We start from the raw sequence: 25,335 nt of genomic DNA on the forward strand, positions 1-25,335 counted from the left end.
GTTTAATCTAATTTTGAAGTAAGAAATTGATTTGTAAAGGAGAGAGAAAGTTAACAGATTTTTGAAAGTTATTTGAGCTCAGGTGTAAGGAGGAAGAAACATTATCAGTTCTTGAAAGGGGAATTTTGATTATGATATATATATATATATATATAAAGTAGATGAGATTAGATCATCTTGTCATGTGTTTGAGTTTAATCATTTTGGTTTTGATGTATTCATGTAAATATGTACAATAAACTAAACGAAATATAAACTTTTATATATAACCTTTGTGTGTTTTTTTGTTGTTCTGGGTACCAGCCTATCCGAAGGGAATTAAATACATCTAAGAGCTTTTCCCCTTGAACCTAAATTTTTCTGAAGTTAATAGTCAGATGCGCAAGTGGGGAGTTTATTCTAAAGGGGAACTAACCAAGAGGATAGATAAAGATAATAAGTAAAAGGATATACAAATATAAATTAAATAAATAATAAATAAAAATCCCCACCCCCACAGACCTACGTAGCATAGATAAGGTGTCAGTGGTTCAGTAGGCAGCAAAATTCTCAGCGTGATGGGTAAAAGGAAGGATTTATTGGACTTTTAAAAAGCACAGATTGTGGGCGCTCGATGAACTGGTGCCTCAATTTCCCAAACGGATGAACTGGTGGGGTGTTCGAGAGCCGCCGTAGTTAAAGCGTACCAGGACTGGCGTCAAAATGGTCAAACAACGACCTGACGTCAAAACTGCAAAGGTCAGCGAAAGGTTGAAGTTAGAGGTGAGCGCCGGGTGCGACGACTCGTACAGGCGAACAGGCGCAGCACTGTTCAATAGTTGACTACCCAATATAACATGGGCCAACCCGAAACAATATCTGCCATGACCATGCATCGCACGCTCGCACGTATGGACTATACCAGCAGACGACCCCTACGGCATCCTCTCCTAACTAAGGTTCATCGGCGTAAAAGACTCGCCTGGTGCAAAGAGCATCAGGTTGGACGTTAGAAGAATGGATGAAGGTGTGCTGGTCGGATGAGTCACGTTATTTACTCCACGCCGTGGATGGTCGTGTACGAATTTGGCGTCAACAGCATGAAGCTCTTGATCCATCATGCATGGTATCAAAAGTGCAGGCCGGTGGAGGCGGTTGTATGGTGTGGGGAATGTTTCACTGGCAGGAACCTTGACCCTTGGTGCATGTGGAACAACGTAATACTGGTCTCCGCTATCGTCAACTGCTTACTGACTGTGTACACCCTGCTATGTTACACTTTTTCCCGAATGACGATGGTGTCTTCCAAGATGACAATGTGCCGAGCCATCGGACACTTGTGCAGGAATTGTTTGAGGAACACAGTTCTGACCTCCAGCATATCGATTGGCCTCCGAACTTCCCCCGATACTAATCCCATAGAGCACATTTTGGGACATTATGGAAAGGCATATCACGCGTCTAGATACACCAATCACCTCCATACCTGCACTGCTGGCCGCATTACATAGAGCTTGGTTGGCCATACCTCCCAAACGCTTCTGACATCTTGTTGAATCAATGCCACGTCGGATAGTTGCTGTACTGAAGGCTAAAGGAGGACCTACGAAGTATTATGTAGGTGGTCATAATTCAGTGATCACTCAGTGTACAGTGACAGTGATACTGAGTGAAGCACACTCATCATCTAGTAGTAGTATGCATACAGTATATCTAAGAATCCATGAATTAGTTTGCTTCATATAATAAATAAAATCTTTACTGTAATGTTCACCGGTACACGCAGATACCACCACTCTACAATACCCTTCACGGCATCATGCCAGGGGTTAACAAGCGGCAGAGATAACCTCGCCGGGAGTGCAAAGATTAAATTATAGCCAGATTATGTATATTTAAAAAAATAAAAAAAAATGTTCTTATAGCAGATAATATTGACTTGGAAGGAAAACCAATGCAAAATATAAATAACTAAAATAATACAAATTGCGATAACAAAAGATAGTTTTCTTGTGTCCGGTTTTCTGTGAGATTCTTGCCCGGCCATAACGATCAGAGATCAGTTGGTAGTTGTGGAGACCGCGTGCAGATCTAGGATAAGCGGTCTATACTTTTTATCATCTATTATTTTAAACAAGTCAGCATCCAGGGATTGGACTAGATGGAGCTTCTGATAAGGGAAGAACCGATCTTTAAAATGTAACCTCAAAGGAAGAGCAAGCTTGGGAATGGAGCGGAGAGCTGGTTGTGGGGGATCTGCCAGCACACGGTGTCCCAAATGTTGGGCGCTGAGACTCTTCCTGCGATCAAGTTAGTGAAGATGAGTCTTCTCTCGTGCATTAATGCTGAAAACCTGGTTAAAGTCAGCGCTTTGGCCATCGGTGTTGTGTGTTGCTGTGGTGAGAGATGACACTTCCAGGTTGCCCATTTCAGGAGCCAGTATTCTGCGGCTTTTAATGGTTTAATTGTGGTGTTTGCAGCCGAGCCCCACAACCCTACTCCATACAGTACACCTCTGAAAATCATCATCCTGGTATACATTTTTATCAGGTTTGTGTTCTGAATGTATAGCAAGTGCTGCTAGGCAACCCACCGTTTCTTGTTGAATTTAGCACAGAGTTCTTCTATATGATGACGGAATCTTAATTTTCTGTCGAAGATCACACCCAGATCTCTTTGCTTTTCGACGCAGGGGATCAGGACTCCGTCAATCGCAGGTTGAATTATGGTCGGTGTGGATTTAAGTGAGAATACCATGATGGCAGATTTCTCAGGGTTCACTTGCAGGTCAAATTTCATGAGGTACTTCTGATAAGGTCTTGTTGATGGTTACTGTGGTGTCTTTTGCTTCATCGGTCGAATTTATTTTTGTTAAGATCTTCAAATCATCTGCATATGATATCATATCTGTTCTATTGTGTGTTAGCGGGTATTTATAGCTGTAAAAGAATTCCAGACAGGACTCCTCCTTGTGGAATGCCTGCTTGTATTTGTCTAGTATACTTTTGCTTTCCTATGGACATTTCCTATGGTTCTATTCTAAAGAAGGGATATCAGGAACTTCAGTACTTTTGCCTGTGTTTTTTTTTATTTTTTTTTTATTTTGGTTTTTAGGAGCATTAGCAACTAAGGCCATATTGCTCCGGGGATATGCGGTGGTCATTCCCTGACCTATCCGCATCCTCCGTATTTGGTGGGCACGGGCTCGAACCCCGGTCTAATCAAGAAGCGTGTGTTACGCACTGCTGCACCTGCCCACCTGGCTACGGAGGCGCCACTTTGCCTGTGATGTGATAATAATTTCGAAGGAGTTTAAGCAAGGCTGGGATGTGAACACTATCAAACGCAGCTTGTAGATCAAGATATGTGATTGCCATTTCTTTTTTCTCCTCAAACGATCCAAGGATGGCATTGGTAGTCATAATCAGGTTACTAACTGTTGATCTGTTTTGCAAAGAATAATGAGTTTGCTGAGGCCTGTGAGGGAGAATGTGCGTGGTAAGTGTTTTCAGTACTATTTTTTCAAGCAATTTCAACGAGAGATGGGTCTAAACTGCCTGGATTCAGTTGTCTGGGACACTTTTGGGAATGGCCTAACAAAATACATATTCCATATTGGAGGGAAAATTTCGCCTTTTAATATGGTATTAAAAATTACTGGGAGGGGTCACTTAGATATGGGCTCAAACATTTAATGATAAATTGTGGTACTTTGTCGATTCCCGCTATACCAGTTGCAGGCAATTTATTAATCGCAGATAAAAGGTCTTGTCTTGTTAATTCGATGGTTTCAAGTGCATCTCTGGGCACATCATCATCAGACATGAGAATATCACTGGGCTCATGGTGATTTTGCTAAACTCGTGCAATAAAGTCCAACCACACTTCAGGATCCAACTGTGGAAGGAGTTCACAGTATTTCTGTGAGTATGATGGACCGCCCTCACGAAGTGTGATTTCGACGTGATGTTTTATGGCTTGAGACTTGAGGCGGTTGAAGCTTGCTCGTCCTTTGAAGTAGGCAATTCGGTCGGGAACTAGTCCTGTCATTTTACATTGTTTGTAGAGTTTCTGTTTACGCTTAAAGCTGTTGCTCAGCTCAGAAGTCCACCCTCCTCTCGTATCTTCGGAGATCCTTATTTCCTTTGAGGCTGCATAATTAGAAATTGTGACGAGCCAGCGTGTTAAAAGATCTAAGGCAAGTTGATTATCACATTGTTCAAGTGCATTCCAAGGAATTGCAGTGGCTGCTTCTAGACATTTACTAATGTGGAGTAATTTTGGGCTCGTTATTACTTTGGTGTGGACCCGAGTCGAGACGTTGTAGTTTGGAGTCGGAAATTATAAATTAATCAAAATTGGCATGTGATCAGATGGAAAAGTTATTTCTGTTGTAGAATCAAGTTCACAGTTGCTTGATGACAGCACAAGATCAAGATGGTGGGCACCCCTCGTCGGGAGATTATTAATTATATGAATTCCTAATGGGTCAAGTTTATTTAGCATTCTGGACTGATGATAAACAAGTTGAGGGGAAAAGTTGAAGTATCCGCAGATAACATGCCTTGCCGAGTGACGAAGCCCATGAATGAGCCAATTAGTTATCTCATCTATAGCTTCAGCATCGGGTTCTGGGGGGGGGGGGGGTATATAACTGCAATATCAATGCGAGCAGATTTAAATTGGCATGACACAATTAGCCCTTAGATCTTAGTGGACTGGCTTTTGTAATTCTTAGTAACAAGTATGTGTGGTATTTAAGAAGAGTCCCACTCCACCTCCCCTTCTGTCCAGTCGGGAGCAGAGAATCACGTTATAGCCAGGCGACACTGCATACGGAAAATCCTCCTCATTTCGGTCAATCCAGGTTTCTGTTATGCAGGGCACATCAAAATTGTGTGAAAGTAAAAGCTCTTTTACAGTTTCAAGCTTGATACGGATGCTACGGGTATTCTGATAGAATATAGAGATGCTATTATGTCTGGGAATCTTCCTTAGTACCCTCTGTGGTCAATTCCTGTCTGTTCTGGAGACGTTTCTTCGAAATATCCTAACAGGAATTGTTGTGAATTGGCTTCCATCCATAATTTCGGTATTGAGTCAGCTAGTGGGTTTGACTGGGCCCAGATTGTGACCGTGGCGTGATTGGCTGTGCATCTGAAGTCTGGTGGGGGATGAGGATTGAAAGTAGGGCCTGATAAGGAGCCCTCGAGGCCACGTGGATGGCTGACACTAGATTTTGTACTGGGTTCTGTTGCAGTCTAATCTGAAAGATGAATAGGAAGGCCATTTTGTGTGTAGTTGGTATGCATTAACAGATATGTTCAAATTATCTCTTATGCCATTTTTAACTTGTTCAGAGGTTGTGTGGGGCCAATCGTGAAATGAATAGGCTTTTGCGAGTGGGTTGTTTGTCGACGTGTGGTGCGTTGCCACTAGTCTTCAGCCAAGTAGTTGGGGCTGTCTCAGTTATATGTGATCTTCTCGATCTCTTGTTTCTTCGTGTCTGCGATACTGTCTTTGCCTCTTGGGTTTTGCGATTTTCCTTTGTTGTGTTTCCTCTGGATACGTGAGGGGACGGCACAGCGACAACCTCAGCCCAGGAGTGGGGACCGAGGTTAGTATGACATTGAGTTTCTGTAAGAGTGTCCTGACAGTTTCCAATAACAGAATTGGAATGAATGGTAGGCGTCATCATGGATCTATCCAAAGCTTGATTCGGTGTGTTGAGTTGGTGAGGTGTGCATGTTCGGTCTCTATTCCATTCCATTCATTTATTCATAGAACTCTTCACGGTAGAGTTCTATATTTTTCTCGCGGGTGCTACCACTAGAGCGGTGAAAATATTATTCTGTAGCTAATTGCTCCAGAATAACATTTTATATAATTTTCACTCAACGCAAATATTCGTAATTAAGCTAACGGACTATCCTGCTGAAATATAAACTAAACGTAAGTGTGGAGGTCATAAGTCCAAAACTTTCTGTAAACGCCAATTCTGAAAATGCATTTGTTGTGATATCTAATGGTGCATTTATCTGCTTATGACAATGACGTAGTTTATGAGATGAATAGGCACAATGACGTAACTGTGCTAATGCAACCAATGCGGTTCATTGGGCCCACGACCGAAAGGGGGTCCCACTGCCCTCCTGCCCGAAACAGAAAAAAAATTTAATTGAGTAAAAAGTTAAGTTTTTTAGTTATGATAAAATTGATATTGATAAGTTTACGATAAAATTTACTGTTTCCGAGCAATATATTTTTTTCACACGAAGCATGTTTATTGTTAGCTAGCTGCAGAGCACAAGAGAAACTGCAGTGAATAGAAGAGAAATGGTATTATAAAAGCTGCTGCTTACTGGGAAATTTTTAAGGATTTGTGACTGGAGGAGGAAGTCAAATAGGGGCTCATTTATTGTGTCATTATTATTGAGTATATTACTGTTGCATCCATTTTTCAGGGGGCCCACTTTTTCTAGTTACGTTACCGAATGGGCATTCACTTTGCATTGATCTTTACAGATGAAAGTTTCCATTACGACGAGGAAAAACCATGCCAAGAAATATGAATACTAAGGTCAGCGATATGGAAACAGAGGGTTTTTACTTTTTTGAATAATGTTTTAGCCTGAAAGTAAGTAAGAGCACTGGGATAGACTGATTTAGAAGACGTAGCGAGAGAATGGGAGAGTCTTGGATTTGAGAAAGGTCAATGTACTGCCACTCCTCAAAAGTTGTTTCCTGTTACCAACAAAGTTACTAAAAAGGCTGTAGTATAATTATGAAAAAATGGTCAAACTTGAGACTGTCACTACAGCTCTCTTAATTCATAATGGAGAGATTAAGAGCTATTAATAAAGAAATCTAAATCCAGGTAAATTTACTAGATAAAGTTGTACAAACATTTTCAGTAGGGAATATTAATAAAATACCCAGGAATCAGTTAATCAAACTGCTAAAACAAATACAGCAGTGTATGAGGGATCACAGTTTCAGGTTGCTTCCTCTGTAAGGTCATATGCTGATGTTGGCCGTGAGGCACCTTCGGTGAAAGAAAAAAATAATAAAATCAAACGAAAATGTCATAATATTACGCGCTTCGGAAAATGGTAATCTGAAAACAAGTGTCGATGTAAAATATTTAGTATCTAATACTTTAAAGCACAAAGTTTAAGAATGAAAAAATAAAATACTTGAAATCAGCGCGTAATAAAGGCATAGTGCTAGACACTGCTTCCAAGTCTTAACTAGTATGCATATCTACTTCAGTTCCCTTGTGCTCAGCGGGCATATCTACAGGGGTTCTCGAGAAAGGTAATCCTCCAGTCTTGATATACAGTACGACATTTCCTCGTCCTCAGTGGGCATATCTACAGGGGTTAGCATTTAGCATTAGCATTGGTAGAGGCATACGATGCAAGAAAGCAAGCTTATGCAGCATCAGCCAAAAAAAAAAAACAAAAAAAAAAAACTCCCATTTCACCCCTCCATTGGTTCCAAATGCCTGTTCAAGGGTTCTCAAGAAAGGTAATCCTCCAGTCTTGATATACGACATACCTAAGGATTTAAGTAAAGAAGACATCGTTCAGGATTTATACGATAAAAATTTTAGTAACGACGGATTCTCAATAGAGAAAGCCAGAAAGGATACTACTTTCAGATTTAAGACAAGATCAGGATCTTCATCGAATGTTCACTGGGTAACCAGTTTTATCCTTCTAATTTATAAATGTATTTCAAATTTATAAATGTATCTATGGACAGGTTTTTTTGGCCTGTGGCTCGCATGGACATCGGAAATTTACGATTGTTACCGAGTGTTTTTTTATGCTTGGGATACGGACATACGACTCAGCACTGTACCCACACATCTCCATCTTGTGGACAATATGCCCGGAGTAGTCATATCTATGCAGAATGCCCGAATAAAGAGGAATCCCCTTGTTGTAAAAATTGTAAAAGGCGCAAAAGAAACTTTAGACCTGGCACGACAAAAGATTTCTGACGACTGAATTTGTACAGACTGAAATTGGCAGAGAAAATAATCAATCAACTATATTTCTACAACTAAAAATGTTACAGATAAATGGTCAACGTTCGAAAGTTCTAACTGATGAGATAAGGGTGTCTACTGAGAGGAATTCTATTGATATTGCAGTAATACAAGAATATTATTCTGTTAAAGTAAATAATGGGCAATCTAAAATAACAGTTTTTCCAAAAAAAGCAAGGGTAATTTAACCGGTATCGGTTAATCCAAAATTTTTTATTATTGGCTGCGATGTTCATTCTCAATCAGTTCCAGAACTGATTAAATTTTCTCTCAGAAAAATTACTCGGACAAATTTTGAAGACTGTTAATTTGTATTTTCCCAATCCACTGGATTTATTTGAAAATAAAACGGCTGCTAAACTGGCAAATTACATTTACAAATATTTAATAAAAGCATCATAAAACTTAACAAACAAGAAGAGAATTGTAGATAGACCTTGTTTTTGGTGGTCCAGTGAGCTGTCTAATTTAAGCGGCTCGGCGAACATACCAACCATCAACATTGGCCTTCTGCTGAGGTTAAGCAGTTACCTACAGCATATATTGATATTAAGAATACTTATGAAAAAGCAATCATAAATAGCAAGCGAACTAACTAGATGAAATTAGTTCAATCATCTGATAATTATAATCCTTGGAGAATTCAATATAAACTGACGAGAAATCGGCTACATTCGCCAGAAAATTTTGGGGCAGTACAGACAAATAGGAATGAAACTTTAGATTGGTATGAAACAAGTAATGTAATACTATATAGGTTTTTCCTATTGATGATGAAGGATTGGATACAGACTTTTATTTATCTATCCGTTCAGCTAATGATAATTACTTCACCAATGAGAATTCATATGTCTACATATGTCTTACAGTTAATGAGAAACTGTACCTATATTGTTAATGGCATATCCCCCTCTTTAATAAACCCTTAACATTCCATAACGTATGACCGTAAGTGATGTTTTGCTCTGCTATCTATGCGGTTTATTTCATTTTTTTATTTAATATATTACGAGTACTAACTAATATTTAATATATTAGTAACTCCGCCGTGTACATGTTTTCACTTCAAGTAAGGGGCGTTTTAACATCGCTTAGCGGCAACTTTGAAAGTTAACTCTGGCCATTTTGTTCCTGTCGCTGTACAGTAAGGATGCGTGCCACTTATGTTGTCTAATTATTTCACTTTGTTACTCTGTATTGAAAATGTGCGGCTATCTGTCGGACCAATGGTCTCTTTATACCAGTGGACAGCTAAATTTATACCCACCAATAGTTAAATTACAATTAAAATAACATATTATATAATTATATATAAATATAATTAACTTACGCTTTATTAATATCCACTGTACTTTGATATATTGTTCTACTCGTATAGGGTCACAGAAACGGATAGCGTCAATTCTAATTACTTTTACTGGTGCACAATGGGTGTTCAGGCAGTAATTGGTATTATTATTACTCCTATTATACTTCATATACTTACTTCTTCCATATTTCATAGTTTTGTTTTGACAGTGAGTTTCGCGATAAAATAAAAAAAATAAGGAAATGAGTGTTGAAAAAAGAAATGCTATTATAACTCTGTATGAAGAAAGTTATTCCATGAGAAGTATTAACAAAAAACTAGGTGTTTCATTTAAAGGAGTACAAACTACGATTCGACGATTCAAGGAGACTAGAAGTTTAAAGGAAAACCAAGATCATGACGACCGGCCGTAACATAAGAAGCACAAGATAAGGCCATAACACTGATTTCTAAACGTAGTTGATGACATGCTGCACCTGAAATTCGAGTTGAGTTCAATAGGAACAGAAAAACTTCCGTGTCTAAATCCATTGTAAAACATTGTTTTAATTATGCAAAACTTCATAGCCGTGTAGCGGTTCGAAAACACTTATTAAAACCGGAAAATCGAAAGAAATCATTGGCTTGGGCCAAGAGCCATCAACGTTGGCCAACTGAAGAGTGAAAAAACGTACTGTGGACGGATGACTCCAAATTTGAAATTTTTGGATACAAGCGTAGAGTTTATGCGAGCGGATCAACTGAAGAAAAATTATGCTACATTTAGTGCCTACAGTGGAGCATGACGGTTTAATCATGATCTTGGGTTGCTTCTGTTTTTCTGGAATGGATGACGTCAGAATTGAAGTAATTTTAAGAAAAGAAGGCTATAAAAACATTCTTGAACATAATGCAATATCCTCTGGATTTCGACTTTATGGAAGAAATTTTATATTATAACACGAAAGTGACCAGAAGCACAGCTCTAAGCTGTGCAGGGACTTTCTAGCAACTAAACAACAGGAAGGTGGGGGTATAGCAAACTATATTGTAGCCACACCAATCGCCTGACCCAATAGAGCTTTAATGGGATCATCCTAACCTTCAAGTCGGTGAAGGTCAAGATGCTGCCCAGCTTCACAAAATGTATGGGAAACCTTGTAGTTGGCTTGGAATAATGTCATTCAAGACACTGTTATAAAATTAAATCGCCAGAATGTCTCATCTGTGTAAGGCAGTGATGAAATCTCATGAAGGATATTTTGACGAAAAATCAGTATAGTTGTTAATATTAATCATTTCAATATTTTTTTGTAAATTTTTCAATGCTTAATAAAAAATCATAACAATACTTTATAGTGTGTTGTTTTTTATATTAAACCTTACATTGTCATTATTATTTCATAATAATAAATAAATAAAATAACGAAAGTTGTTAATATAGTCATACGTTGTGATTCCAAACTTTTCCGCGAGAGTGTATATAAATATAAAAGCAAACTTATTGTATTGAAATGCTTTAAAATTTCTTGGTAGTTTTATGAATACGTAAATATTTTTACGGATAGGTCTAATTTCAACTGGTTTTTAAGGAGGCTTGGCAAAGTTTCCAGGTCAAGTTGTTGCGTCCATAGCCACATGTGTTGGTCAATGCGTAAATATTCTAAACATAAAGGATGTATTTTTATTTAATAAAAAGCACCTGTTTCAAATGGAGGATGTGTAAAGCTCAATAGACACATTAATTGTTCTCAAGAAGCATCCGGAGCTAATTTGACACGGTGGGTTGGCTGAAATGAGGGGTTTCCGGCCTAAGGACTTCTAAGGCCAAAAGCTGCCCATGAAACAGGACTGTTTACATTCACGGTTATCAAACATTAAAGTCGGTTATATAATCGAATTAGATATATGAAAACTTGATCTAGATTTGCATTGTTCCTATTATGTGTATTGCTGTCAGTAAGTTGGATGAAATCAGAAAAGCAGCTCTTGGCGCACTGTTATTGTGAGTGCAGTCAACAAGAATGTACTGTACAGTAAGTTGCTTAAAACGATATTGACACTGGGGCGAATTATCTCCTTTAATAGAAACAGGTGAGCCAAATGTGTATGACCAATACGTGCCTGCACAAAACTACGTATTTCTTCGTGTCGATTTCGTCTGAAGCTGGAAAACCAAAGTTGTGGTCACTACTTTATCTGGAATAGTTTGTATTTTCCAGATTTCAAATCTGAGAAACAATTTTTTTCTCAAAATTCTCTCTATTTATCAATTCGGAGTCTGTATACAGTATAGAACTGGAAACTGCGCTTCAGTCGAGTTCGTTGGGTTTTTCGCCGCTTCATCTGCTACTTCATCCCCGGAATGACGGTATATTCCGGGATCCAGCAAAAAGTGAGGGACTCGTTTGTTGTGCTTAATCGCCTAAACTTGATTCACTATATAATGTGAAGAGGACTTATAATTTTTCAAGGTGGATGCACTTAAAGAATCTTAATATATATCGTATTAAGGTGTGTGGGCGTGGATAAGTCGTTAGCATGTTGCAGTGCTAGTTGAACTGCAATATAATTCTGCAGTATGAACACTACATTCTACTGTAAGGGAAACAGCGACACAAGGAGAATGAAATGCTGCTGCTCCCACGATAGTTTGAGTTTTTTATCCGTCGGTGTATATCTGTACTTTCTGAGAAATGTCCAAGGAACGGACAGCATGAAACTGCCAGATGCTGAGAGTGTCTAGCGAGTTTTTGCCCTGTTATCGAAAGTTGTCATCACATGTGGGTGTTCCTGCGTTCCAAGGTGGATCCAGTTCATCTGTTTCTTGGTATATATTGTGAAGGTGTATGTCCCAGATATCCATTATTTCTTGTAGTCAGATTCCAGCTGGTTTGTTTTCATTGAGTTTGGTGTGATAATAATGCATAAACTGTGGTTCGAAGAGATATTTTCGAACTGGATGGAAAGACAGACTGTGGATTTTTTCTGTATAGTTCAGTAATAGTTTTTCCCTTTTTAAGATAAAGTGGGAAGTCATTAGCTTCTATATATAGGCTTCTAAGTTTTTAATTTGATATGAGTAATATGATCAAATGAAGTGAAGATATTAAAGAAACTAAACTACGGATCCACGCTGGAACTCATTTCATCTTTTAATTTTTGAAAACCAACCCAATGAATATTTTGCGATAATTGGAGAAAATACACTTAAGCAAACAAAATAATGTGCAAAATTCTAAAGAATTTTTAATTTTAGGCACATTGTTAGCTGAAGTTTAACAGTTTTGCTTAAGTTTAAGTTTAATGCAGTCGAACCAATGCAAAACGAACTCGATGGCGAATTAACGAAAACTTCGTTTTATTCGTAAATTCAACAAAATAAATGAAATACAGTACAGTATTATGTAAAATATCGACAACAAAACGTAAAACAAAAAGTGAATGACAAATAAACACAAATGGTAGGGTTCAAAGTTTACCAATTATGCATTCATCCGTATTTTTCTATTCCGTTCGGTTTTCGCCTTTTTTTATGCCTCGAAACCGTCATATCAGTTAGTGCATTAGAACAATTTCTATACAAAGTAAATAATTGTGAATCCCTTCACAACGAGTTGCCTATCTCATTATACCTAGAATAACTAACGCTTCCCCAGTAGAGAAGTCTGTTACCTGTTCTCAGTGGACACTACGACCCAGACGGCCGTTTCAGTGCTATATGGCTCGCAATCGATGAGCGGGTAGATACCCCGATCGGGGTACCCATCATATGTTTATACCTACCCAGGCTATGCTTGCTTCTTTACCAAACATATTCTGAATTTCTTAGTGGAGTTCTACTGGTTTCTTGCCTTTAGCCTATAACAACGGGATGGCTCTTCGCGCTTGCTTTATTTTTATTTTATTTTATTTTTTTCGTGTTTGTATGATAGCATTTCAATATATCACTGTAGTCACATCAGAAAGGCAGTCATAATTTTTAAAATATAACATTGGAGATCGTATTTTAATTTTCCCTCGTAATAAGCACTAATATTTTTCATTAAAGTTAAAACAGAATTTACTCTTACATTTAAGTAATTCAAATCAAACAATCCAATAATTTAATGTGATTGTCTCAAAATTAAATTCAGCTGTAACTAAAAATAAGCTTATACAATAGCTACTGTTAGCAGAATTCATAAAAATAAAAAATCAATCCATCGAATCGATATTTCAGATTGATCAACCAACAAACAATAAAAACATGTAAATCACACCAAATATATCAATATCATTTATCTAATGTGTAAGAATGGCAGTATATTTAACCATATTTATAATAAATCCTTCAGCACTTTCTTCAATACAAATTAAATACTACCATACCTATTATTGGACTTGGATATGGAGAGGGCAGTTCCTCACGGTATGGAGCATCAGTTATGTCTTCAAAGTTCATAATAAACATTGCAATTTCTCCCTCTTCATTCCGTATCGGCGCGGTCACCTGGCTACAGAGAAACTTTGTTCCTATAATCGAAACGGAAACTTGAGAAAATACTGAATTTTATCAAACTGTTATTCAATAAAATGTTCATATTATGAATTAAAAAAAACTACAGATTTTCATTATAGAAAACTATGACGTATCCTTCAATATCATAGTGGCCTTGGTCTTGGACCAACACCGAGCTACAGAAGACTATGAGATCGACTAGGATAATGATGACCAAGAACCGCTAACACCACTCGAAGTCGGCCATCCAGAGACTGACCATAGCCCGTAAAGAAGGAGGGAGGGGGATTGACTGACTTCATTGAACAAGAGAAAAAGGTAATTAAGAACCAGTGGGATTACTTCCATGAAAACACAGCACCAATCTACCAAGCCATAAGAAAGATAGACAAAGGGCACACAAAATTCAACCTCAACAAGGAGACCACACTCACACCGACAGAAGAAACAAAGGCAGAAAGATGAGAGAAGAAGGCACTCCAATATTAGGTAATCAACAACAGGAACTACATTTGTGGACGTGTGTTTTTGTAATGGGCGGCACCTGGAACGTCAGTTCATCTCCGCCTCATATCTCTGTGAAGAACAGTACCACTGTAGAAGGGCCAGAAATGAGTAGTGTATGTTTGCGTGTATTATGTGTGTATGTTCTGTTGTTATGTCTGGCCGCTTGGCTACCCAGAAGCATCACTCACCTAAACAGATGATTCTGGGTACTCGTCCACACTACGGGAAGGTGGGCCAATCCCAATGGAACTCGCACTGTCTCAATTCGAGACTCTAACCCACCTGATTAACATCAGGTGGGTCAGAGTCTCGAACAGGAACTACATAGTGTGCATAGTATTATGGTCAGGCGTTCCCTATGGTTTCCCACATCTGCGCCATATGTACACTGTGAAGAAATACAGAAGTACTTAATGCTAGAAAAGTGTTCTGTGTTGAATACGTAGTTTTGTGTTGGGTTTTGTTGGGTGTCCTGGCATTTGGGCGCAGGGCCCTTGGTGGAACCCCACGTTGCCCGCACACACCGCTAGGAGGCAGCCAGGCTGCCCATTATTCTCTGGCTAGTCTCTGCAGGGTCGGCTAAGCTTTCTGACAGAGACCAATGTAAAAAAAAAAGGAGCGTTAGAGCGGGTGGGCTTTAGAGTCAAGAAAAGGGGGAGGAACAGGTAGAAATATGGGGAATAAAGAAGAAGAAGGCATCCCCCAGGTAAAATGGAATACATCCATCAGGCGAAAGTAAGGGAGGGAAGTGGGACAAAAGTTTCCGTGCAAGAAAGCACAAGCGTGATCGCCATTTGGCAGAATCTTCTTGCTCTTCTCATTCAGGTCCGGTCGTAATGTCAATTTCAGTGGTGATGTCATCCGGTGATCTGTGTCTAAGTCAGTAGGGACATAAATGCAGCTGTGGTTGTCCTATTTTGTATCTTCTCAGATTTGGTGGTAGTGTAGTCTCATTTGCTGGTAGGCTTCTGCATTGATTCCAAAATATAGGTGGTTGTCTTCTCTTGGTTTTGATGATGATCCGGATAGTGACTATATCCATGGTAGGGTCTTCCGTCGTGCGAATAAATCCTGTGCATAGCGCGTAAAGGCGACAGTCTTCTTCTCTTTCGACGATGTACTGTTTTTGGTTTTTAGGAAGGTAATGTATCCTAGTCAGGAGGAGGCATCTCAAATCTTATCTTCATATATTTCGCACTCGTACATCAGATGGTCCCAACTTTCGAGGGAACCACAGAGGCATTGTGGATTTTCGGTGATCCCGAGTGCAGTGAGCTTTTCTCTGATAGATCCATGGCCAGTTAACAAAAAAGTGACGTATAGGCCTGGGGAGAACCATGTGAGAGATTTTGAGTATACTGTTGCTATTGTAGGAATGAATTTTCTGGTGACTTCTCCTTTTGTAGACTGTGTCCACCTAGACTGCCAGACCTGCTGCAAGTATGCAGTGAGGCACTTCTTCTCGGCCTTGATCTTATTTGAGGGGTCGGTGCTAAAATCCAGACAGGAGATGGCTTTACATTTGGAAAGCATGTAAAGCAAACCACATTTGATTATTTCTAGATCTAGAGGTAGCACGCCGGCCAACACTTGCAAGGCATGTGTGCTGACTGTGCACCAGGCCCGGGTGATGGTGAGCAGGATGACGCGCTAAATCGAGTCAAGCTTCCTCTTGTTAACTGCTGTGGTGGCCTTTGAAAACCAGATACCAGATGCATAAGTGATTATGGGGGTGAACATAGTCTTATAGAAGAGGGTGAGCGCACGTCGCTTCAATCCTCAGTCCCGACGTGCGATTCTTGTCACTAGCGCAGTATATTTTCGAATCTTGGTATGTAGTTATTTCAGGTGTGGGGTGAAAGATAGGTTCCTATCCAAGATCACTCCAAGATATCTCATCTCAGTTGTTAACCGGATAGTTCTCCCTTGGATTTTGATTTGCGGTAGCCTCGCTACGTTCAGAGAGCCTTTAAGCAGGATGGAGTTTGTCTTTACTGGTGAGATTTCCAGGTGGTTGTGCCAGGCCCAGTCCTGTAAAGTTCCGAGTGCTCTATTTTCTGCGGCTTCCAGTTGGGATCTAGTATCAGCGGCAAGGGTAAGAACTAAGTCGTCTACATATGCTTGGATATTCTGCAGGTCTATGTTCAGTAACTCATCAAGTACGATGTTCCATAGTAGGGGACCCAGGACAGAGCCCTGGGGACATCTTCTGTAGATTTGGCGCGTAACTTTGCTATACGGTGTCCTGACGGTTATGCTCCGCTGTGATAAATATTTTTTTATGCATTGGTACAGGTTGCTAGGGAGATTTGCTGTACGGAGTCTGCCAAGAACGCTTGGCCACCAGAGTGCATCAAACGCCCCGGAAAAGTCCACTGAGATGGCTAAGAAATATTTTCTGTCCGTGCTCTTTGCGCCTTCAATCATGTTCTTCAATGCATCAACAATGGAACGACACTTTCTGAATCAATATTGATTTGGGGATAGTAAGTTGGCATTGATGTAATATGTTTCTATTCTTTGTCATAGAAGATGTTCAAACAACTGCTTATTACTGACAAGAGAGCGATGGGTCTATAGGAATCTGGTTAGTAATGGGGTTTGCTGGAATTTTTCAAAATAAGCCTGATGTTTGCCTTTTTCCAGTCTGTTGGGAACCATCCACGCTGTAGACAATGGTTAAGTAGATTAAGGAGAAGCTCTGGTTTGTACTCCGCCACATTTTTTACAATTTCCGGTTCTAGCAAGTCTAGTCCCGGTGATTTTCTGTCTCTCAGTTTTGATGCTGAGTTCTTCGGCTGTGAGTAGAGGCTCCTGCTGTTGCGTGGTGTAACTTTTGTTGTCTTCACACAGTTGTAGTTGCTGCGGAGTGGATGGAGCAACTGGCTGTTTGAATATTACATCAAGTATGTTATTTATCGATGCGTGCCAACTCGTGGTTATAGTTCCAAGAGGGGTCTTTGTGGATGGAATCACTTCACCTCTGGGAAGGTTGTTGGTAGTTACCTTGAAGACTACCCCCCAGGGATCCGAGTTGCCAAAAGTAAAAACAAGGTCTTCCCACGATTTTCGTTTGCGCTTCCTAATTAATGCGGTGTAGCTATTCCGGACTTCCCTATACTGCTGCCTGAGGGCTTCTACCTCAGCCTCTGGCCATGATCTGCGAGCGCGCTGGAAACAGGAATTACAGTAAATTATTATTATTATTATCTTTATTTTCTCCTAAGAGACACCCGCTTACAGCTATTAACCGGGGGATACGTCGACAAGGACCTCAGAGTAACAGATGACACATGTCGCCGATGCTACCTGGCCCAGAAACAATCCAGCACATCACCGCAGGATGCAGGATGATCCCAGACGAAGTACACTGAGAGACACGAGCAGGTGGCCAGGATAATACATCAGAAGCTAGTGCAAAAATACCAGGTAATCAAAGAAAGTTCACCGTATTACAAGCAGGAGCTTCAGGCCATACTAGAGACCTCTATTCACAGACAATACTGGGACCGTGGTAGCACAGTGGTATCGTCACCTTCCTCCCCACACCGGGTGGATAAGGCCTGAGTTCGTAGCTGAGTTAGTCGGTCTCAGGCGTAGATAGCAAGGTTTTTTTCTCAGAAACTGCGGTTTTTTCGTTCAGCAAAACAGGAAAATCGACCAGAGAACACACAATTTACAAACAAAATAAATATATGGATTAATTTACGGGTGACCCGAAAATCATAATTTGGTTGATAGGCTCTTATGGAGGCCCATTGGAACCATGCCTATAGCTGACAAGATAATCGGGATGGTCATTACTTGTTCTGACATTCTGTAATCCAAATTTGATTATGTCGGCTTAATAACAGTGAGGGCATTGGTGGAGAACGTTTTCACCTTTTTGGGGGTTTCCTCATGGAGGATATTATGAAAGATATTTTTCAAGATGTCGTTGATCCCTGGGATTTACAGGGGCACTAGGTGTCACTTGTAGTAGTGGAGTCAGTACAGTGATCTACATTTCGTTTTATTACAGAATGTGAGCGGTATTGACTGGGTTCAGCAGACAGGAAGGAGAAACGACGTTGCAGACATCTCTATTGCAATTTGTGTCTCACCCACTGAGTCAGCTTATTGGAGAGGCGATTTGTTACATAAAGCCGGCTTCAATGGCCTAATTTTCCCATAAAACGGCCTAATCCTTGTAATGACAATCAAAATTGGTAGGCTCCCCCATTCAGTCATAGTCGGTACAGTCACAGTCAATTCAGGAGAAGTAGACCTGACGTAGCCGAGTGGTCAGGAGCGCGAATGCAGTAACACGCGCTCTTTGAGTGGACTAGGGTTTAAGCCCGTGACTACTAAATACGATAAATGTTTGTAATGATTGATTTATTGTAAACTCGACTGACCTGGTGTTCGTGCCGGAGTATAAACAAGAATTTTTAGTAACTGGCGCCCTTTGTTCAAAGTTGGCGGACTTTATAGACGGTGTGAAGCATGTCTTTAATGGCTTTTGTAACAAGGGCTGAAGTAGTTATCGGGTTCAGACGGGTGACAAACAACTCGCCAGCGCGACGCTTCGTGTTAGGATTAAAGAATGAAAGCAGTTCAAACTAGTGGCTGTTCCTTTGCGTCCCCAAAATTTTGGGACTCCTGTTGAATGAGGTTAAGAGGGCTTGTCGTTGGCATAATTTGATATTACTCTGCCATCTTGACACCATGTCGCAGTGTGCTGACTAGAAATATGAACGTTTCAGTGCATCGTTTTCAGATTTATTCAGTGGCTTGAGTTGGTAAGGTGGCATAATGACAGCAGGACGAAGTAAAGTAGTAACTAACTTACTTTTTGGTGACTGAATTGACACAGCTTACATTTTTACCCACATTAGAATTTTCTCTCTCTATGAATATTATTTTAACCTTTTTTTTTTCAACTGTTATCAAAGTGAGGTAGGTGCTTAAATTCTGGCTGGTTCTGGAAGCTTTTGCTGCGACCTCTGCATAGTTCTTTATTTTTGGCACCGTTGCAGTTATCAGCAGAAGAGAGTGTTGTTTGAAAGAATCTGCATTAATGGACGAAGGGTGTACTGATTCCACCACGAGGGATTTAGGTGAGGCGCAACTGATTTTAGAGTCAAATTGATTGACTTGCTGTTGCAAGGCTAACAGCAAGTCAATCACTTCAAATCTCTCCTGATTAGGCCTGATGACAGAATTCAAATGGAAAATCCACGTCACCTGAAACGAAGGCCGTTAACAACAACCTTAAAATAAAACATGTAAAATTCAAATCTTTTAGGCTTCATAACAGTATTCAACATGGAACTCAGAAACGTCACCCATTATTAAATAATTTTGTTGTACGGGAGTTGGATTTAGATAGTGTAATACTTTGTACCTAATAATATTCGCTTGATAATAATAGTTTAAGTGGTTTAGTGTTACTCACATTTCAAATTAATTCATTCTGAACAACAACATAATGTTCTTCTCTCATTATTCTAACTTGAGCCAGGGGTCTAATTGGTTTTTAACTATGTACTTTAAAAGTATATGATTGTCCAATGAACTATGATAAAGTATGTACGTATATATCAGATTTTAATTAACCTCAAACTGTGAACTGTATTTATTCAAATAGAGAACAGCAGGTCACATAATTAGTTTTTTTAACAATTTTCTTAAAGAATCATTTGTGTTCTTTGCACAGCATGATGGCAAAAAATTTTTACACATTATGAGAAACCATTGCGCAGTACGATATACTATGCTTCTAGATAATATCATCTAAAGTACATCATCTTTAACCTTAAAAGAGACCTTTTATTGCTGCAGATTCCAGTTTATTGGACAGAAATGAGTTCGGTGCTATAAATCAACTTAGTTGTTAAAAACTTCCAGTTCTTTTCAGTGAAAAGATCGATAACAAAGACACTTTTCTTACTAAACTTCTTAAAATGAAATTGAGTGAATTGGATGAGGGCAATTGTTTTTCACTTTTAGCACAAATAAATCCTGATAAAACGTTAATTGTTTTCAGAAATGTAGCACACGCAATGTGTAACAGCAGTTGCACATTCTAATGTACAGTGAAACGAGTTGTGTCATCACAATCTGTCGGGAGAGGGAGGGGGTTATGAGGCCTTTGAACGACGATTAATTTTTATTAAAGTATTAAAGACACGTACACACACACACACATTTTGTTTTCCTTATCTGCATTATCATGTATCATTAGCAAAATATTAAATGCTTCCAATATCCATTTCTCACAAATGTTAAAATATCATGGCAATTCGTTGTGAAGGTATTCACAATATGAGATATAACTTAAAACGATGCTGCCTTATAAATATTCTGTTTATTCAGAAATGGCTGTGTATTAATGATGCTATTGCACTTAATATATACATAGTCTAAATTTGCTCGCAGCTTGAGGCTTTAGCCCTAAATGCATCTTATGTTAAAATATTAAATGGGGGAATTACAATCTGTATAAGAGGTTCGAAATTCTAGTGAAATGGACATACTTGAATGGAAATTTTTAATCCTTAGAAATTATATGAAACTGTTTTTTTAAATTCACTACAGGTCAGTAACATTGTTGCGTTACTAGGACAACTGAAAAGCGAAAATATTAATTAATAATAGCACATATCGTGAAACACAATACTGTACTTATCAAATTCATACGATATCAACAATAGTGTTGTCGCAAGTCGAATGTCAATTAACTAAAAGGTGCTACTAGATTATCCAGGGCACAACAAATAAGATCCATTCGATCTTTATGAAAGTATTTCACCATAACGAATTAATATTTCCTGTAATCTACACTTCTAATAATTTGGAAAAAAAAATTACAATTTCCAATATACTCGTATAATAGTATAATACAATTTCCAATATACTCGTACACTGAGTGATCACTGAATTATGACCACCCTTATGAAAAGTGAATGCGACCCGTTGACCACGTGAGGTACGAGAGTGCGCAGTTAGTCGACCTATGTAGCATAGATAAGGTGCCAGTGGTTCAGTAGGTAGTAAAATTCCGAGCGGATGGACAAAAGGAAGGATTTATCGGACTTTGATAAAGGACAGGTTGTGGGAGCTCGACGAACTGGTGCCTCGATTTCCCAAACGGATGAACTGGTGGAGTGTTGGAGAGCCGCCGTAGTTAAAGTGTACCAGGACTGGCTTCAAAATGGTAAAACAACGAGCCGACGACAAAACTGCAAAGGTCAGCGATAGGTTGAAGTTAGAGGTGAGCGCCGGGTGCGACGACTCGTACAGGCGAACATGCGCAGCACTGTTCAAGAGTTGACTACCCAATACAACATGGGCCAACTCGGAACAATATTTGACATGACCATGTGTCGCACGCTCGCACGTATGGGCTATACCAGCAGACGACCCCTACGGCATCCTCTCCTAACCAATGTTCATCGGCGTAAAAGACTCGCCTGGTGCAAAGAGAATGCAAGTTGGACGTTAGAAGACTGGATGAAGACTGGTCCTACCCACCCCACTCTAATCCCCCACAGAAGAACCCGACTGCTGGAAACAGTAAATTGAACTTTCAAATTTTTATTTTGCTGTATCGCGGTCATTCCTGTTATCATGTTGTTTCATATGCTGTCCGCTGTTTTGGCTGTAAATATTTGTGTACATGACTTCAATTGTCACGGTATTAAGTTCTTACCAGTTTATAGTAGTTGAGTAGTAAAAGCCTTAGCGGGTAATTAATAACCCAAGTATTGTATATTCCGGATAAAATGTACTTATAAATCAGGTAACATGTATTTCATGTATTTTATAATTGTAATACATCTTCTAACATAGTTGTATATGTATGATCACCCCCTAGCAAGTGGCTGTAATCGGGTGTTCTCCTAAGAGAAATAAACTGATGATGATAATAATGAAGGTTTGCTGGTCGGATAAGTCACGTTATTTACTGCACACCGTGGATGGTCGCGTACCGATTTGGCGTCAACAACATGAGGCTCTTGATCCATCATGCATAGTATCAAAAGTGCAGGCCGGTGGAGGCGCTTGTATGGTGTGGGGCATGTTTCACTGGCAGGAACCTCGACCCCTGGTGCATGTGGAACAACGTATCAGTGGTTTCCGCTATTGTCAACTGCTTGCTGACTGTGTACACCCCGCTATGTTACACTGTTTCCCGAATGGCGATGGTGTCTTCCAAGATGACAATGAGCCGAGCCATCGGGCACTTGTTGTGCAGGAATGGTTTGAAGAACACAGTTCTGACTTGCAGCATATCGATTGGCCTCCGAACTTCCCCCCATATCAATCCCATAGAGCACTTGTGGGACACTATGGAAAAGCATATCAAGCGTCTGGATACACTAATCACCTCCATATCTGCATTGCTGGCCGCATTACGCACAAAGCTGGTTGACCATACCTCCTGAACGCTTCCGACATCTTGTTGAATCAATGCCACGTCGGATAGCTGCTGCAATGAAGTCAAAAGGAGGACCTACGAAGTATTAGGTAGGTGGTCATAATTCAGTGATCACTCAGTGTATGCCTAAATACTGAATAGTCTTCATTGTACTAAGAACACTATTCAGGTCTACCTATCCACCGACAAGATCGCAAAAGGAATCGAAACTCAAGTCAGCGCCGTTTTTTGTTTCACTGAAGTTCGCATATTAAGGTAGTTTACTCATCCTAGACGTACCATTCTGAAGTTTTTCCAGGCTGTTTGCCGTCTTTCGAGAATAAATATTCGGTCTTTCCTGCTAAAGTGATTTATTATTTGATGTTTATTTCTGACAAGTTTACATACATAATTTGTCTTCTTCCTTTTTTTGGTATCAGGCAGTACAACGGATAATGTTTCTCTTTTCCTTAAGGAACGGAGACTCACTGTGGCACAGTTGTTCCTTATAAAAAGAACATTGGAGTTTCAGACTATAATAAAGAGAAATTCTAGAGGTGGTTGATGGTCATTTGCTAGCTGCCCTCTTCTCTCTCTCGTTCCGCATAACTTTTTACTCATAGAATTCGTGGAATTTACTGCTTACGCAGGCAGTACGTTTCTCAAAGCAACATTTTGAAATAAATAAATAAATCTTTAGTTGTTCTACCAAAAATAAAAATAAGAAGATAAATATATATTCGTAAGAAACAAATTCTCTTCTCGGCAGTAGATGCCAGGGATTGACAGGTACTAGTACTAAAATAGATAATGAATAATTTGTACTGTTAACTAGAAGTTTACAAAATTACAATGTTTATAAACAAAACTGTTCACATGCCTATCTTCATAATCTTCATGGTTTGATGTTGCAATCGGTACTAGCATTCCAGAGCCGTAATTATGTAATAGTTGCTGGAATAAACCACACGGCGGTTTGCTTCCTATAGCACGTATCAGCTGATAACCTTTCAAAGTCAATTTCGATTAATTCCAATAAGCCTTAAATTGACTTCAGGTCCCAGGCTGGTATAAAATTACCTCTTGAGACTAGTGGCGAATGTACCACTCACACAGCTGCTTAGAAGTACGGTGATGATATTACAACAGTCACCATCTTTACTGATGTTAATAGTCGTTTTCAGGCAATAATTTCCGATGGACGCTGTGGTCTTACAATTTCCGTATACAGTGGGATTATGATTTCCCGATATCTACAGGAAAACGTTCGTTAAATCATCGATTGGACACTATAAGCTTTCCTGTTTACATGTTCAGGAAGCTTCAGTTGATCAAAGAAAGGATACCATATTACAAGTACGAACGCCAAGCCGTACTAAAGACCCCAACCCACAAGCTGTAGTGGGACCGCGTCATAATAATAAGGGACGAGACAATCCCGCATAACAGACCGGACATAACCCTTGTCGACAAGAAGGAAAAGGCTACCTATTTGATTGACATAACGCTGCCCAAAACTGGCAACTTCCAGAAAACCCACGAGGAAAAGATTATTATTATCATCAGTTTATTTAACAATCAGACAATTCATTAACAAGATCAGGAAGTACACGGACTTAAGGCAGGAGATCAAAGAGATGTGGCATATGCAACAAGTTATGACCATCCCGATCATCGTATCAACCACCGGTATGGTGCCAAAGACCCTACATAAGAGCCTAGTAGCAATTTGGTCTCCCAGAGAACACATACAAGAACTTCAGAAAGTCGCAATCATGAACACCTGTGAGACAGTCAGAGAGTTTCTCGACCAACAATAATACTAGACATAACAACCACCCTGTGCACTTGGTACCAATACTCGTCACGTGGTGGAACCCTCATTAGGGAGAATAATAATAATAATTATTATTATGTAACAGATATGAAAAAAATAAATTCCATATTTATATTGGTAAGCTTTTAATGAAATACAGAAAGAGTCAACAAATAGTTCTGAAAGGCCCAAATGTAAATTTATTCACTGGGAGTCTAGTTTCACTGGGAGTCTAGTTATTACATGCGAACGGACAGACATGTTAAGATAATAGGCGCATTATGGATGTATGCTAACTATGGATGTTTTTTATACCGTGTCCCGACCCGCGCAGGGTCGGGACACGGTATAAAAAACACCTGATACTGAGCTCCGTTAATCAGTCAATGTTACTCTTGTTCTTCAGATGGAAAAGGCAGCGGACTTAAGCGAGTTTGACAAAGGCCAAATTGTAATGGCCAGACGACTGGGTCAGAGCATAGCCCAAAAAAACCAAACAACTATATTTTTAGGCCACCCGAATAATGAAATTCATTATTCGGGCCGTGCTGTGTATCTTATATCTGTTATTTGCGTTTGTTCTATGGTCGATTTGTCTGTTTTGCTGGACGAAAAACCCCAGTTTCTGGGGGGAAAACCTTGCTATCTACGCCTGAGACCGACTAACTCAGCCACGAAGCGAAAAAAGCCAATTAAAGTTCTTCGCGTCATCGACGGGATTCGAACCCGGGCCTTTTCCACCTGGTGTGGGGAGGACGGTGACGATACCACTGTGGTAGCACAGTGG

General features: G+C 39.6%; 1 protein-coding gene across 1 annotated transcript in view; it reads right to left on the bottom strand.

Moving 5' to 3' along the window:
* The window catches only part of LOC150079616 (voltage-gated inwardly rectifying potassium channel KCNH6-like), a 597,553-nt gene that overhangs the window by 463,414 nt on the left and 108,804 nt on the right, over window positions 1-25,335 (bottom strand). The window contains exon 3 of the mRNA XM_090383538.1: window positions 13,695-13,838. Coding sequence (XP_090239664.1) covers window positions 13,695-13,838 — 144 coding nt within the window. The remainder of the gene's footprint in view (window positions 1-13,694; window positions 13,839-25,335) is intronic.

This window comes from Mastigoproctus giganteus, chromosome 10 (genome assembly GCF_048544385.1).
Source record: "Mastigoproctus giganteus isolate SK-2022 chromosome 10, ASM4854438v1, whole genome shotgun sequence".
Lineage (NCBI taxonomy): Eukaryota > Metazoa > Arthropoda > Arachnida > Uropygi > Thelyphonidae > Mastigoproctus > Mastigoproctus giganteus.